Genomic DNA, 17,388 nt, shown 5'->3' with positions numbered 1-17,388 from the left:
GTGGTGGTGGTGGTGGTGCTGTGGTGGCAGTGGCACTGGCAGTAGTGGTGATAGTGGTGGTGGTGGTGGTGGTCGGCAATGGTGGTGGTGGTGGCAGTGCTGGCAGTGGTGGTGGCAGTGGCAGTGGCAGTGGCACGCACAATGGCAGTGGTGGTGGTGGTAGTGGCAGTAGTAGCAGCGGCATAGTGGCATGGTGGTGGTGGCAGTGGCAGTGGTAGCAGCATAGTGGCAGTGGTGGTGGTGGTGGTGGCAGTGGCAGCAGCACAGTGGCAGTGGTGGTGGTGGCTGTTGTGGTGGTGGTGGTGGTGGTGGCAGTGGTAGTGATAGTGGTATAGTGGTAGTGGTTTTGATGGTGGTGGTAGTGGTAGTGGTAGTGGTGGTGGTGGTGGTGGAGTTGGTTGTGGTGGTAGTGGTAGTGGTAGTGGTATATTGATATAGTGGTAGTGTTGGTGGTGGTGGTTGTGGTGGTGGTGGTGGTGGTAATGGTGGTGGTAGTGTTTGTTTGTTTTTATGTAGAGGAGAGGGCCAGCTAGGGACAAAAAAAGAAAATATTAAAAAAAAAGCCCACTTGAGTGTTGGCTCTCTAAAAAGCTGAAAACCGTCAGCCAAAATTGGGGAGCAAACGCCTCGATACCTCCCTCTTAAAAGAAGACAAGTCGTAGGAATTTGGAAATACAGATGCAGGGAGGGAGTTCCAGAGTTTACCAGTGAAAGGGATGAATAATGGAGAGTACTGGTTAACTCTTGAGTTAGATAGTTGGATAGAATAGAGATGCGAGAAAGAAGAAAGCCTTGTGCAGCGAGGCCGCAGGAGAAAGGGAGGCATGCAGTTAGCAAGATCAGTAGAGCAGATAGCATGAAAATAGCGATAAAAGATAGAAAGAGATGCAACATTTCGGCGGTGAGAAAGAGGCTCAAGACAGTCAGAGGAGGGGAGTTGATGAGACGAAAAGCTTTTGATTCACTGTGTGAATGGAACGCTCCCAAACATGCGAAGAGTACTCCATTCAAGGACGGATAAGGCCCTTATACAGAGTAAGCAGTTGGAGGGGCGAGAAAAACTGGCGGAGACGCCTCAGAACGCCTAACTTCGTAGAAGCAGTTTTAACAAGAGATGAGATGTAAAGTTTCCAGTTAAGATTATGAGCATAGGACAAACCGAGGATATTCAGTGTGGAAGAGGGAGACATTTGAGTGTCATTGAAGAAGAGGGGATAGTTGTCTGGAAGGTTGTGTCGAATTGATAGATGGAGGAATTGAGTATTTGAGGCATTGAAAACTACCAAATTTTCTCTGCCCCAATCGGAAATCTTAGAAAAATCGGAAGTCAGGCGTTCTGTGGCGTCCCTGCGTGATCTGTTGACTTCCTGAAGGGTTGGTCGTCTCTGAAAGGATGTGGAAAGATGTAAGGTGGTATCATCAGCGTAGGAGTGGATAGGGCAAGAAGTTTGGTTAAGGTCATTAATGAATAATAGAAAGAGAGTGGGTGACAGGACAGAACCCTAAGGAACTCCACTATTAATAGATTTAGGAAGGGAACAGTGGCCGTCTACCACAGCAACAATAAAACGGTCAGAAAGGAAACTTGAGATAAAGTTGCAGAGAGAAGGATAGAAGCCGTAGGAGAGCAGCTTTGAAATCAAAGCTTTATGCCAGATTCTATCAAAAGCTTTTAATATGTCTAACGCTACAGTAAATGTTTCACCGAATACTCTAAAAGAGGATGAACAAGACTCAGTAAAGAAAGCAAGAAGATCCCCAGTAGAGCGACCTTGACGAAAGCCATACCGGCGATCAGACACAAGATTTTGAAGTGACAGATGTTTGAGAATCTTCCTATTCAGGATAGATTCAAAAACTTTAGATAAGCAAGAGATTAAAGCTATAGGACGGTAGTTTGAAAGATTGGAACAGTCACCCTTTTTTAGGAACAGGCTGAATGTAGGCAAACTTCCAGCAGGAAGGAAAGGTAAAAGTAGATAGACAAAGTTCAAAGAGTTTGGCCAGGCAAGGTGCCAGCACGGAAGCACAGTTTTTGAGAACAGTAGGAGGGACCCCATTAGGTCCATAAGCCTTCCGAGGGTTTAGGCCAGCAAGGGCATGGAAAACATCATTACGAAGAATTTTAATTGTAGACATGAAATAGTCAGAGGGAGGAAGAGAGGGAGGGATAAGCCCAGAATCATCCAAGGTGGAATTGTGAGCAAAGGTTTTAGAAGAGAGTTCAGCTTTAGAGACAGAAGAGATGGCAGTGGTGCCATCAGGATGAAATAAAGAAGGGAAAGAAGAAGTGAAATTATTGGAGATTTTTTTGTCTAGATGCTAGAAGTCTTGAGGGGAGTTTGAGTTTGAGAGATTTTGACATTTTCTATTTATGAAAGAGTGTTTGGCAAGTTGAAGAACAGACTTGGCATGATTCCGGGCAGAGATATAAAGTTCGTGAGATTCAGGAGATGGAAGACTCAAGTACCTTTTGTGGGCAACCTCTATCATGTATAGCACGAGAACAGGCTGAGTTAAAACAATTTTTAGAATGTTTATGTTGAGATAAAGAATGAGGAATGTACGACTTTGGGGGATCCTGTTGAGGGATTGGAGAAATAGGAGAAGATATAGAAATGAGATTGTGATCAGAGGAGCCCAACGGAGATGAAAGGGTGACAGCATAAGGATTGGAGGTGAGGAAGAGATAAAAAATGTTGTGCGTGTCTCCAAGACGATCAGAAATACGAGTAGGGTATTGCACCAGTTGCTCTAGATCATGGAGGATAGCAAAGTTGAAGGCTAGTTCACCAGGATGGTCAGTGAAGGGAGATGAAAGCCAAAGCTGGTGGTGAACATTGAAATCTCCAGTTTTGGAATGCAAATGAGAATAGAGAAAGTAGGAAGGAACAGAGGAGAGGCTACTGTCAGTTGCCTCAGACAGCCGTGTTTCTGTGAGGAAAAGAAGATGAGGTTTAGTAGAGGAAAGGTAGTGTTCCACAGATTGAAAATTAGATCTAAGAACGCTAATGTTGCAGAAGTTAATGTAGAAAAAATTGAGGAAGGTGTTAAGGCATTTGGGGTCGTTAATTAACAAGAGAAGCGTCCGACCTGGGGACATTTCTGGTCCCCTTCCCAGAAGGGGACTCCAAGGCTTTATTTAGAGATCCAATTTTTCTTTTAAATTTTTATTTTGAAGTTAAGAGTGTATGTGTGGTAAGTGCATGTTGTTTTGTGTGAAGGAGAGTTGTCTTTAGAGGGCAGGCTGTGACTGCCCCCTTGAATTGTGAGACACAATATAATTTTTAGAGAAACATATAATTTGCTGAGGAATATTGGAGTAGCATTTCACTACATGGACAAAGAAATGATGAAGAAATTGATAAATACTATAATAAGACCCTGATTGGAATATGCAGGAGTAGTGTGGACCCCTCATAAAAAGAAACACATAAGGAAATTGGAGAGGCTACAAAAAATGGCTACAAGAATGGTCCCAGAACTTGAAGGGATGCCATATGAGGAGAGACTAAAGGCTATGGATCTACCAACCTTGGAACAAAAAAGGGAGAGAGGAGACCTGATACAAGTCTATAAATTGATCAACGGAATGGACCAAGTGGATAATGAGAAACTGATCCTGAGAGAAGAATATGACATCCGAAGCACAAGATCGCATAGTAAAAAGCTGAGAAAGGGAAGATGTCTGAGAGATATTAAAAAATATAGTTTCCCGCAGAGATGTATTGAGACGTGGGACAGTTTAGATGAAGAAGTAGTGTCTGCAACGAGTGTGCACACTTTTAAAGTAAGATTGGATAAGTGTAGATATGGAGACAAGGGCCACACGAGCATAAAGCCCAGGCCGTGTAAAACTACAACTAGGTAAATACAACTAGGTAAATACAAAGAGAAACGTTCAGCGAGACCACAACTAGCTTTGATGGAAGGTTCACAACACCCCCTGAACTAGTGCTATTAGATCTCTCTGGGAGTACGTTATTGTTTCGGTAGGTGTCTGCTACCTCCTCCTGGTGGTATTGGTATAGTGGAAGTGATGGTGGTGGTGGTGGTGGTGGTAGTGATGGTAGTGGTAGTGGTGGTTGTAGTAGTGGTCTTAGTGCTGGTGGTTGTGGTACTGGTAGTGATATAGTGGTAGTGGTGGTGATAGTGGTAGTGGAGCTGGTAGTGGTGGTGGTGGTGGTAGAGGTAGTGGTGATGGTGGTGGTAGTGCTGGAGATGGTGGTAGTAGTGGTGGTGTTGGTAGTAGTGGTGATGTTGGTAGTAGTGATGGTGGTGGTGGTGGTGGTAGTGGTGGTGGTGGTGGTGATAGTGGTAGAGGTAGTGGTGATGGTGGTGGTAGTGCTGGAGATGGTGGTAGTAGTGGTGGTGTTGGAAGTAGTGGTGGTGTTGGTAATAGTGGTGGTGGTGGTGGTGGTGGTGGTGGTGGTGGTGGTAGTCGTGGTGGTAGTGGTAGTGGTAGTGGTATACTGGTAGTTGTGGTGGTGGTGGTAGAAGTGGTGGTGGTGCTGGTGGTGGTGGTGGTAGTCGTGGTGGTAGTGGTAGTGTTAGTGGTATAGTGATAATGGTGGTGGTGGTGGTAATAGTGGTGGTGGTAGTAGTCGTGGTGGTAGTGATAGTGGTATAGTGGTAGTGGTAGTAGTAGTGGTGGTGGTAGTGTTAGTGGTGGTGGTGGTGGTGGTGGTGGTAGTGGTGATGGCTATGGTGGTGATGGTGGTGGTGGTGGTGGTAGTGGAGATGGTGGTGATGGTGGTGATGGTTGTGGTGGTGGTATTGATAGTGGTGATAGTGGTGCTAGTGATAGTGGTGGCGGTGGTGGTGGTGGTGGTGGTGGTAATGGTGATGGTGGTAACATTTGAAACATTTGAAACATTTATTTACAGCCAAGTCATTTTACATACTGGTATATATGAGTATATCAAATCTTTACAGTTAAACCAAGCTAGCCTATATAAAGTAGAACTTTTCAGGCAAGTAGGGGAGAGTGGGGCACGTTGAACATAGGGGCACATTGAACCATTGGATTTTTCAGGAATAGTTTGTCTCCCAATCAGCAGATGTCTCTTGTGTACAACGCTCTTCAGAAGCTCCACTCAAGCACCAGTTGAGTGGCAGCCTTCATTGAGGGAGGACGCTGGTTTTTTTTTTTTTAATATTTGACCTACTTTGTTCATCTGTTGAGGTAAGTACCAAACCTTCTAACACTTTCCACATAACTGATGCTTATGATCAAATTATTCGAGTGAGTTACGTGGTAAGTGAAGTTTATTACAGGATACCAAACAAATTTGAATTCAACTTTGCTATTCTCTGAAACACATGTTTTTGTAATGGCTGGAAATGGGGCACTTTGAACTATTAAAATAGGGCACATTGAAATATGGTTCAATGTGCCCCACAATACTGTTCAATGTACCCCATAGCATTGTAATTGATTTGTTCTTATTTATAGGCCTACTGTTATGATTTTCATTATTATTATTATTAATATTGTTATTATTGTTGTGAAAATTATTATTATTATTATTATTATTATTATTATTATTATTATTAGGTAATGTTCTAGTTGTTGTACATACTGACTATTAATAGAAAATAATAGGCTAAGTGGTACCTAATGTTTAACATCTAATGAATGAGCTTGATGTTGTTTTCATTTCAGGAAATGGTGCGAAAGTATCTTGCAAAAACTGATCGAGGAAGAGCCGATGGGAACTTAATGGAGAGAGCTGTTGACGAAGTTGTCAAAGGAAAGTCCATCAGGAAGTTAGTCGTTTGCTGGATGTAAACCGGAATTTTACTTCGTCAAATCACCCTCTGCCACGTGGAGCATTTCCCATGAGATGTCGCTGTCGCTCAGTAGCTGTCAGTTGCTGGATCGTTCTCGGGCTGATCGGACGTTGTTTCTTCGCCGTCTTCCACGAGTGTTTTCGGCGTCAGCAATTCCCACACAGGTACATGGCCTTATACTCAGGTGGATCTATGGTATGGGTTGGGCCTACCATAGGGCATTGGTATGGGTTGGGCCTGCCAATTTGCCAAGTGTGATAGTGGGCTTACACAGGCTTTCGGCTTGTTTTGGTGCAGGTCGGACGACATGTCGGAGCCGGAGCACCGCGCAGCCCAGCCACCTGAGGTTCCCTGCTTTTCCGCTGGTAGGCGGAGTACCACCAGATCTCCCAGGGCTAGAGAGAGGACGTCTTCCCGTGCTCCCAGTGGGAGCTCCAGTGGTTCCCCTGTGGGGGCGGCAGGAGGGCCTCGGTCGCCGCTACAGTAACAACTACCCACGTCGGCGCAAGGATCATGCTCGGCCCCAGGTTTCCCACACACGGGCCGAATTGCAAGAGCCTCCCTGGCAAGTGGTTGTAGATGAATTGGCTCGCTTAAATGGGGTTGTTGCAAAATTGTCGGCTAACCGGGATCCTCCGCCACCTCAACAAGTGAACTTCCAGGCGAGCACTTCGGGCCTGCAGCAGCCAGTTTCGCCCGAGGCGTTTTCGGGCTTTAGGGACTCCAGCAGTGAGGACGGGGGAAGTTAGGGACCTTCCTCCGGGCAGCAGTGTTTTGCTGCAGGCTGCTAAGGATTTCGGGCCCTGTGACACGGTTTCTGAGGACATTGACCCACAAGTGGCGGCCATGGTAAATTGTTGGTTTGAGAAGGGGCTGCAAGAGGAAGACCACAAGGCGATTGTGGAGGACCCGGTCACCAGGCGTCCTAACAATTGCACTGCGCTTGTTCCTGTTGAGTGCAACCAGCAGATTCTGGGCGCTTTGAAAACGGAAGCACGGAGGACAGACTCCCGACTCAAAGACGTAAGTTCAGACATTGTTTCAGCTGGTTCTATTCTTACCAAGTCCCTAGTAGTGCTTGACAAGTTGGTGCAGGAGCTTGGGAACTCCGTGATTGCTCAGGAAGTAGGTAAGCTCAATGGTGTTTTGGCGCTGCTTGGACATGCCAATCATAATAACAACCTGGCGAGGCGGTTCGTGATGAAACGTGAACTTAACCAGAAATATGTGCACTTATGTTCTGACAAAGTTCCCATGACAAAGTTTTTGTTTGGGGACGATGTGTCACAATCAGCTAAACAGATTGAGGACATGGAGAAGCTGCGCACCAAGATCACTCCCAAGAAGAGTACTTTTGCATGGAAGTCTTCCAGTGGCAGGCCCAGGAGCTTCTGGGGTAGGTCCTCTTTTCGGAGCCATGCCACTCGGTTCCAGCCCTACGCCACGCAGCGGTGGGGTTACCGTGGGGGCCAGCGGCAGTTCTTGGCACGTCAGGACACGGAGCCAAAACGCCAAAGGTCGGGGTCACCAGAGGCCCCGACCGTGAGTGAGGTTAGTACCCCTTTGTAGCAGGCAGGTTACATTACTTTGTACATGAGTGGCAGGCTGTTACAAGTGACCCAGTTATCTTGGACATGGTGCAGCATTGTCACCTAGATATTAATGTTGATGATGTTAGACACTTATTTTCTCGGGAATTAACATATAAATTCAGGTTAGAAGAACAAGCTCTGGTTGATGAGGAGATCAGGAAACTTTTGGACCTTCATGTTATTGTTCCTACACAGAGGATGGCAGAACAAATTATTTCCCCCATTTTTTTGAGACCGAAAAAAGATGGTGGGTATAGGATGGTGTTAAACTTAAAGGAGCTTAACAAACATATTCCATACAAGCACTTTAAGATGGATAACTTTGAACAAGCCATAAGATTGATTAATGCAGGGGACTACCTAGCTTCAGTAGACCTTAGACATGCATATTACACTGTAAAGATTGCAGAGGAACAACAAAAAATTTTGTGTTTTCAGTGGAGGAACAATATTTACCAATTTACTTGTCTGCCTAACGGTATTTCTGAAGGGCCTAGAATTTTCACAAAATTAATGAAACCAGTATTTGCTGCATTGAGAGGAATGGGCTACTCTATCACCAGTTTCATTGATGACACACTGATTTGTAATAAGTCTAAAGCTGGATGTATTGCTTGTGTAACTGATACTATTGACTTGTTGCACAGATTGGGATTTTGTATTAATGTACCAAAGTCAGTGTTGCAGCCCACTCAGTCAATTGAATATTTGGGGAACATCATTGACACTAATTCTATGACTGTTTCTTTACCGGAACGACGGATTCTGAAACTCACTCAAGCTTGTCAGAAACTTAAGAACAAAAGTCATGACAAGATTAGAGAAGTGGCTAGGGTTACAGGTCTTTTGGTTGCTGCCTTTCCAGCAGTGGAATTGGGAAAATTGCACTACAGACAATTAGAGGCAGCTAAAATTGCGGCTTTACAGTGTGCTCAAGGTAATTTTGACAGTTGCATGAAAATTACAGAGGGTATGCGGACAGACCTTCAATGGTGGCTCGAAAACACATCAACACAGGTTAGGAGAATTTTTCGTCCTGGTACTGATATTGACATTTACACTGATGCTTCCAACACAGGTTGGGGGGGACACGTGAATGCTCAGTCTATTTCTGGTACTTGGTCTCTAGCTGAAAGATTATTGCACATTAATGTTTTGGAGCTCAAAGCTATTTTGTTGGTGTTGCAAGGTTTTACACCACTTCTTTCAGGGAAACACATTAAAGTTTATTGTGATAACACCACTGCAATGACCTATGTGAATGAAATGGGTGGTACTAAATCTCTCACTTGCAATGACATTGCTATCCAGATCTGGGATTGGTGCCTCACTTCCAATGCTTGGATCACTTGTTCACATATTCCGGGCAAGGAAAACACTTTGGCAGACATGGCCTCGCGCTTGGTGAACGACAGGCATGAATGGAAGCTTGATCCACGTATTTTCCAACAATTGTGTAAAGTGTTTGGTACACCAACTATTGATTTGTTTGCCTCTAGGATAAATAACCAGGTACCTTCATATTGCTCATGGAGACCAGACCCAGGGCAATGCATGTGGATGCATTCTCTTTAAATTGGGCAAGATTCAAACTTTCTTACATTTTTCCTCCATTTTCGCTAATTGCTAGATGCCTGCAGAAGTTGAAAGCCGAAGGAGCCAGAGTGTGGATGGTTGTTCCCCTGTGGCAGTCCCAACCATGGATGGGCACGTTGCTCGGGATGCTCATCGATTACCCGCGCCTCATATCGCAGAAAACTGCGGTGCTTGTACACCCATCATCAGGGGAAGATCACCCGATCATGCGCAACACACATCTGATGGCGTGCCTTCTGTCAGGGAGCACTTACGAGCACGCGGAGTTTCTGAGGACGGTGCAAACATCATCTTGGCTTCTTGGAAACCAGGCACCGAGAAACAATACCGCCCGCACCTTAAGCGCTGGGCACAATTTTGTGTTAGAGGGAACGTTAGTGCCTGTAATCCCACTGTCGCGGACATTATAAATTTTTTGTCTGAAACTTTTAACAGGAATGTGGGTTATGAAACACTCAATACGGCCAGAAGTGCTCTCTCCTCTTTGGGCATTGTGGTGGATGGCTGTAGAGCGGGTAACCACCCTTTGGTCATCAGGTTCATGAGGGGTGTATTTAATTTGCGTCCACCCATACCTAGATACACTGCAACATGGGACGTTCAACCAGTCCTGCGGAATTGAAATCCATGTACCCCTTGCATACTCTAACCCTTAGGGATTTAACTTTAAAACTGGTTATGCTGATGGCTCTAACCCAGGCTGCACGTGTACAAACTTTACATCTGTTAGTTACCACTGGCATTAGCATAGGAGAGGACTTTATTTCAGTTCGGTTACGGGGTCACATTAAGCAGTGTAGGCCCTCCTTTAATATTCGTTCAATTAAATTTCAAGCTTATTCCAGGGACACTAGTTTATGTGTTTGCGATACCTTACAGCATTACCTCGCAAGAACGGCGGAGATCAGACGGGACCTTTCCCGAGAGGATGCTGGACTTCTCCTCAGCTACGCCAGACCACACAAGTCGGTCACTAAGGACACCATTGCCCGTTGGGTTAAGGCGATGCTTAAAAGATCAGGTGTTGACACTACTACATTTACTGCTGGTAGTGTTAGGTCAGCGGCAGTGTCAAAGGCAAAGGCTATGTCAGTGCCTATTACTACTATTATGGCCAAAGCCGGCTGGACTCGGGCCAGTACTTTTGCTAAGTTTTATGACAAGCAAATTGTCCCACAACTAGATTCATTTCAGGAGGCTGTACTTGTGTAAATTATTGTAATATTGTTCCATTTCTTTGGGTTATTAATGGTTTGGAGATATGAGCATAGCGTGAGATTCACTGCCATTATGCACAGGTTTGCATAGGGGACTGAAAACTAGAAGCTTTGGTTTTTTCTACATTATGTGATATGTTGGTTTAAGTTTCTACTGTTCTGACATTTATGTAATATGTGAATCTTCAACTTTTGCTCAATGAAGTTTCAGGTTGTGAAATTGTGTTTTTTTTTTTTGGACCCTTTTGTCCACTTTTTCTTGGGGACATTTATTATGGCACGACACCCACATGGCTTCAAAGCCTCATGGGAAATGCTCCACGTGGCAGAGGGTGATTTGACAGTAAAATTAAGAAGTATACGAGACTTACCTCTGGTTAGTTGAAGTATGCTTAGAATTTTATGAGTCAAATCACCCCTGCCGTCGTGGAGATTTCACATGCCCTCCTCTTCCCGCCCTGTTTTATCTTGATGTACAAGGCTTGTACTTTTGATCAGTTTGTTATTTAGTGTCATGTGGGTGTTCGTGGCTACAAAGTCTGACAGCTACTGAGCGACAGCGACATCTCATGTGAAATCTCCACGACGGCAGGGGTGATTTGACTCATAAAATTCTAAGCATACTTCAACTAACCAGAGGTAAGTCTCGTATACTTCTTAATTAGAACTATTTTTATAATAATAGTAACTAAAACGTTAGCTACAACGAACGAAATGTTTTTTCCGAAGTGAATTTAAATAATAATAATAATAGTAATAATTAATAATAATAATAATAATAATAATAATAATAATAGTAATACTAATAATATTAATGGTAATAATAATCATAATGAAAATAAAATGATAACAATAATAATAATAGTAATAATAATAGTGATAATAATAATAATAATAATAATAATAATAATAATAATAATAATAAATAATAATAATAATATTAATATTATTGATAATAATAGCAATAGTATAGATAATAATAATGTTCATAACAACAAATAATAACTAATATAATCAATAATAACAATAAAAATGATAATGATAATAATAATAGTAATAATAATAATAATAATAATAATAATAATAATAATAATAATAATAATAATAATAATGACAATCACAACTAACTGACACAATGTATATTTTACAAATCATCAATAGTAAAATTAGAACAACACTTGGTACATATGATTTAGCAGAACATAAATTAGTAGCTAGACAAGATATGTTTTTTTTAGCATTGTTTTAAATGCATTGAGAGATGATGCTTCTTGAATTTTGCGAGGAATAGTATTCCATATAACAGGTCCTAGATAATTAGTTGAATGCTGAAACTTAGAAAGGCGGTGTATTGGTAAAGTAAGATGATCACGGTGGCGCGTACTATAATCATGTGATGGAAGAATGCTATGAATATAATGTTTATTGTTATACATGTGTGTGGCTATAGCAAGCTTTGTTATATCATTAAGTTTTAAAAGTTTGGTCTGTTTGAAAAGAGGGTCAGTGTGTTCAAGGTAGGTGCTGTTAGTTATAATTCTGACAACTTTCTTGAGCTGTAATTTTAAAGGAGTTAGGAATGTAGGGTAAGTAGTGGACCAAATAGGGTTACAGTATGTTAGCAATGTGTGAATGTGAGCAAAGTAGATGGATTTTAGGACATACGGTGGCATAAAATCTCTGATTTGATAAAGTAATGCAATATGTCTCGATATTTTTAGTGTAATATTATCTATATGGTACTTAAAATTTAAAGAGCTATCATAAGTAACACCAAGGAACTTGAATTTATCGATTTTAGTAATTATTCTGTTATTTATTTGTACATTAGGTAAATCCAGCATAGTTTTACCAGTGAATAGCATAAAGTAAGTTTTGTCAGTGTTTATTGTGAGCCTATTGCAAAGGCACCATTGATATAATTTTTTAAGTTCATTGTTAGCACTAAAAACAAGTTGATTCGGATCTGTTCCTATTAGATAAACTGTCATATCATCGGCAAATAAGATGCTTTTAGAGTCAGAAAAAATATCAGAAATATCATTGATGTAGAGGAGAAATAATAGAGGTCCAAGCACACTACCTTGTGGTACACCGAGAGTAATTAAGGTTGAAGATGATTTTGCATAACTAAAGGAAGTGTATTGACGTCTGTTTGTTAAGTAATCTGTAAACCATGATAAAATAGGGCCGCGAATTCCATAGTGGTGCATTTTATTAAGGAGAATTTTATGGTTTATTGTGTCAAATGCCTTAGCAAAATCAATGAATACTGATAAAACAGAAAACTTCTTGTCAATAGCTGTAAATATGTCATTAGAAAATTTATTCAATGCTTTAAAAGTGCTACAATTTTGTCTAAAACCATACTGCGAAGGATTAAGAATATTTTTGTGTTCTAAGTAATTAATTAAATGTTTTTTCATTAATGTCTCAAATATTTTGGAAAATATTGTAAGTTGAGAAATTGGTCTATAATTTTTGGGGTCATCATGAGGGCCAGATTTATAAATGGGAGTAATTTTTGCAGTTTTCAACTTGTCAGGGAAAATTCCATTTGTTACAGACTGATTAAAAAGTATTGTTAAAGGGATTGATAAAAGACTAGAGTTACTTTTGATGATGGTAGCCGATATATCATTTATATCAGAGGTTTTGTTTTTAAGAGACTTAATTACTGAATTCATTTCATATGTAGTGATAATGGGAACTACCATGGAATTTGGATAATTTTCTTTGAGGTAATCTAATGGATTTTTATTTGAGTGAGGAAGTTTGCTCTCCAGATCAGGTGCAATTTTAGAAAAATAATTACTGAAGGCATGTGAGATGTCTAAAGGATCACTTAGTACTTTATTATCATATTGCAATGTCTTAATTGTGTCTTTATTTTGAAAGTTACCTTTAGTTCATTTATTGCTTGCCAAATTTTCTTCGTATTATTTTTAAAGTTTATGAAGATTTGGCGATAATAGTTAGTTTTGGCAGATCGAACAACTTGAGTGAGCTGATTTCTGTACTGTTTAAAAATATGATGTGAAACTATTCCTAATTTATACATTTTAAATAATTTACATTTATGTTTGATTGAGTTAAGTATTCCACTAGATAACCATGCATTATGAAGTCTTTTAGCTGTTATAAATTTGGTTTTGATAGGAAAGCATTTATTGTAACATTCATTAACTATATTGTGGAAAAGGTTAAAATTTTCATTTGTATTTGGCAGGACAAGTAGTTCTTCCCAGTTTATGCCTTCTAATTCACTTGTAAATTTGTTATTATTATTGGCATTGATAACTCTGTATGTTATTTTATGTTTAGTATTTGGAAAGGGTTCAATGTTGATATTTATGAATATAGGAAGGTGATCTGATATTGAAAAGTGAATGATACCTGATAGAGAGCGAGGTAGGAAATTAGTCCAGATGTGATCTAACAGTGAAGGTTGGCCAAGGGCAGGACTATCAGGAAATCTTGTAGGTCTGGATATATGAGGGAAAAAATTAAGTGATTGTAAGGAATTCAGAAACAAATTGGTAGGGAGGTGAGATGAGTGTTCTAGTAAGTTAATGTTGAAGTCACCTATAATGATTGATTTATTATGTCTGAATATGTCGTTATTTAATAACTCATTCATGATGTTAGTAAATTCATTGACAGCTATGTGTTTGCTGTTGGGCCTGTAAATTACTGAAATGATATATTTAGTGTTCCCTAATTCTAGCTTAGAAGTGCAGATTTCAATGTTTTCATTAATGAAAGAATATTGCATTAGTGGTTCTGCTTTCATATGATTTTTAGTAAAAACAGTGATCCCTCCGTGTTCTCTGACAGTCCTCGTTAAGTGGAATGACTCATAACCCTCCAAACAATAAAGGTGTTTAGTGTTTTGCTGTAGCCATGTTTCTGTAACTGCAATGACTTCAGGTGGTTTAGGTAAACAATTTAGAAAAGACTTTAGTATATCAAAGTTTTTCTGTAAAGATCTAATGTTAATATGTATAACACTGATGTAGTTGTTAGCTAATGGGTTTAAAGCTGAAGTGTATTCTTCAAAGTTGTAATGTAAAGTGGTAGTGATAGTGGTGGTGATGGTGGTAGTGGTGATGGTGGTGGTTGTGGTGGTGATGGTGGTGGGTGGTGGTGGTGGTGATGGGGGAGGTGGTGGTGGTGGTGGTGGTGGTGGTGGTGATGGTGGTATTGCTTGTGGTAGTGGTAGTGCCGGTGGTGGTGGTGGTGGTAGTGGTAGTGGTAGTGGTGGTGATGGGAGTAATGGTTGTGGTGGTGGTGGTGGTTGTGTTGTTGGTGGTGGTGGTGGTAATGGTGGTGGTGGTAGTATGGGGGTGGTGGTGGTAGTAATGGTGGTGGTATTGGTAGTGGTAGTGGTGGTGGTGGTGTTAGTGCTGGTGGTAGTGATATTAGTGGTGGTGGTGATGGTGGTGGTGGTAGTGGTGGCAGTGGCAGTGAACAGTGGTGGTGGTGGCGGTAGTGGTGGTGGTGGTGGTGGTGGTGGTGGTGGAGATGATGGTAGTGGTATAGTGGTAATGGTGGTGGTGGTGGTAATAGTGGTGGTGGTGGTAGCTGTGGTGGTAGTGGCAGTGGCATAGTGGCAGTGGTGGGCAGTGGTGGTGGTAGTGTTGTTGTTGGTGGTGGTGGTGGTGGTGGTAGTGGTGATGGTGGTGGTGGTGGTGGCAGTGGAGATGGTGGTGTTGGTGGTGATGGCTGTGGTGGTGGTAATGATAGTGGTGATAGTGGTGGCGGTGGTGGTGGTGGTGGTGGTGGTGATGGTGGTAGTGGTAGTGGTTGTGGTGGTGGTGATGGTGGTAGTGGTGATGGTGGTGGTTGTGGTGGTGATGGTGGTCGGTGGTGGTGGTGGTGATGGTGGAGGTGGTGGTGGTGGTTGTGGTGGTGTTGGTGATGGTGGTATTGCTTGTGGTAGTGATAGTGGTGGTGGTGGTGGTGGTGGTGGTGGTAGTGGCAGTGGTAGTGGTGGTGATGGGAGTAGTGGTTGTGGTGGTGATGGTGGTTGTGTTGTTGGTGGTGGTGGTGGTGATGGTGGTGGTGGTAGTATGGGTGGTGGTGGTGGTAGTAATGGTGGTGGTATTGGTAGTGGTAATGGTGGTGGTGGTGTTAGTGCTAGTGGTAGTGATATTAGTGGTGGTGGTGGTGGCAGTGGCAGTGGAACAGTGGTGGCGGTGGTGGTGGTGGTGGTGGTGGTGGTGGTGATGGTGATGATGGTCGTAGTGGTAGTGGTGGTAGTGGTAGTGATAGTGGAATAATAGTGGTTGTGGTGGTGGTAGTGGTGGTGGGGGTGGTGGTGGTGGTAATGATAGTGGTGGTGGTGGTGGTGGTGGTGGTGGTGGTGGTGGTGGTGGTGGTGGTGGTGGTGGTGATGGTGGTAGTGGTAGTGGTGGTGGTGGTGGTGGTGGTGGAGGTGGTGGTGGTGATGGTGGTGGTGGTAGTGGTGGTGATGGTGGTGGTGATGGTGGTGGTGATGGTGGTAATGGTAGTGGTAGTGGTGGTGGTGATGTTTGTGGTAGTGGTAGTGGTAGAAGTGGTTGTAGTGATGGTGGTGGTGGTGGTGATGGTAGTGGCAGTGGTGGTGGTGATGTTTTGGCAGTGGCAGTGTTAGTGGCAGTGGTGGTGGTGGTGGTGGTGATGTTTGTGGTAGTGGTAGTGTTGTTGTTGGTGGTGGTGGTTATGATGTTTGTGGTAGTGGTGGAGGTGGTGGTGGTGGTGGTGGTGGTGATGTTTGTGGTAGTGGCAGTGTTAGTGGCAGTGGTGGTGGTGGCGGTGGTGATATTTGTGGTAGTAGTAGTGTTGTTGTTGGTGGTGGTGCTGGTGATGTTTGTGGTAGTTGTGGAGGTGGTGGTGGTGGTGATGATGTGGCAGTGGCAGTGGCAGTGGCAGTGGTGGTGGTGGTGATGTTTGTGGCAGTGGCAGTGTTGGTGGTGGTGATGGTGGTGGTGATGTTTGTGGCAGTGGCAGTGGTGGTGGTGGCAGTGGTGATGTTTGTGGCAGTGGCAGTGTTGTTGTGTGGTGGTGGTGGTGATGTTGTGGTAGTGGTGGAGGTGGTGGTGGTGGTGGTGGTGGTGATGTTTGTGGCAGTGGCAGTGTTAGTGGTGGTGGTGGCAGTGGCGGTGGTGATGTTTGTGGTAGTGGTAGTGTTGTTGTTGGTGGTGGTGCTGGTGATGTTTGTGGTAGTTGTGGAGGTGGTGGTGGTGGTGGTGATGTTTGTGGTAGTGGTAGTGTTAGTGGTAGTGGTGGTGGTGGTGGTGATGTTTGTGGCAGTGGTGTGTGGTGGTGGTGGTGGTGGTGGTGATGTTTGTGGTAGTGGTAGTGGTGGTGGTGGTGGTGATGTTTGTGGTAGTGGTAGTGTTGGTGGTGGTGGTGGTGGTGGTGATGTTTGTGGTAGTGGTGGTGGTGGTAGTGGTGATGTTTGTGGTAGTGTGGTAGTGGTGGTGGTGGTGGTGGTGGTGGTGATGTTTGTGGTAGTGGTGGAGGTGGTGGTTGTGGTGGTGGTGGTGGTGATGTTTGTGGTAGTGGTAGTGTTAGTGGTAGTGGTGGTGGTGGTGGTGGTGATGTTTGTGGTAGTGGTAGTGTTGGTGGTGGTGGTGGTGCTGGTGATGTTTGTGGTAGTGGTGGAGGTGGTGGTGGTGGTGGTGGTGGTGATGTTTGTTTATTGTTTATTGTTTATTGTTTATTGAACTCATTACCAAATAACAGTTACCTACATGAATAGATATATAGTACATATCTGTAGGCATTAGTCTGCTGAGTATAAACTCCTTAGCAGACAGAACTAATTAACCTCTCGTATATATATATATATATATATATATATATATATATATATATATATATATATATATATATATATATATATATATATATATATATATATATATATATATATATATATATATATATATATATATATATATATATATATATATATATATATATATATATATATATATATATATATATATATATATATATATATATATATATATATATATATATATGTGTGGCGCGACGGCAATGTTTAGCAAATAAAAACTTACAAGATTTATATACATAATTTAACATAGTGTGATTCAACACAAGAACCTAACCATTAACTATAATTACAGCAATTATTACATATAATCTTATTCTGTGGCAGCTTGACTTTGTAGATTGAA

The 17,388-nt window shown here is 42.4% G+C and overlaps 2 protein-coding genes across 2 annotated transcripts; both read left to right on the top strand.

Annotated features, from left to right (window-relative positions):
• The first annotated feature begins 7,928 nt into the window (after positions 1-7,928).
• Positions 7,929-8,960, top strand: LOC123503937. Its single transcript, XM_045254061.1, has one exon. It carries the CDS (start codon positions 7,929-7,931, stop codon positions 8,958-8,960), a length of 1,032 nt encoding a protein of 343 aa, XP_045109996.1.
• LOC123504184 lies at positions 8,933-10,193 on the top strand. Its single transcript, XM_045254530.1, is given in 2 exon segments — positions 8,933-9,592; positions 9,595-10,193. Coding segments are annotated over 2 exon segments (1,176 nt in total). The 5' UTR covers positions 8,933-9,015.
• The last annotated feature ends 7,195 nt before the right edge of the window (positions 10,194-17,388 follow it).

The sequence above is a fragment of the Portunus trituberculatus genome, chromosome 15 (genome assembly GCF_017591435.1).
Source record: "Portunus trituberculatus isolate SZX2019 chromosome 15, ASM1759143v1, whole genome shotgun sequence".
Classification (NCBI taxonomy): domain Eukaryota; kingdom Metazoa; phylum Arthropoda; class Malacostraca; order Decapoda; family Portunidae; genus Portunus; species Portunus trituberculatus.
This window is presented reverse-complemented; position numbering and strand designations above follow the sequence as displayed.

Coding starts and splice junctions, on each gene's coding strand:
- LOC123503937 (XM_045254061.1), top strand. CDS start 7,929: ATGGGCTACTCTATCACCAGTTTCATTGATGACACACTGATTTGTAAT.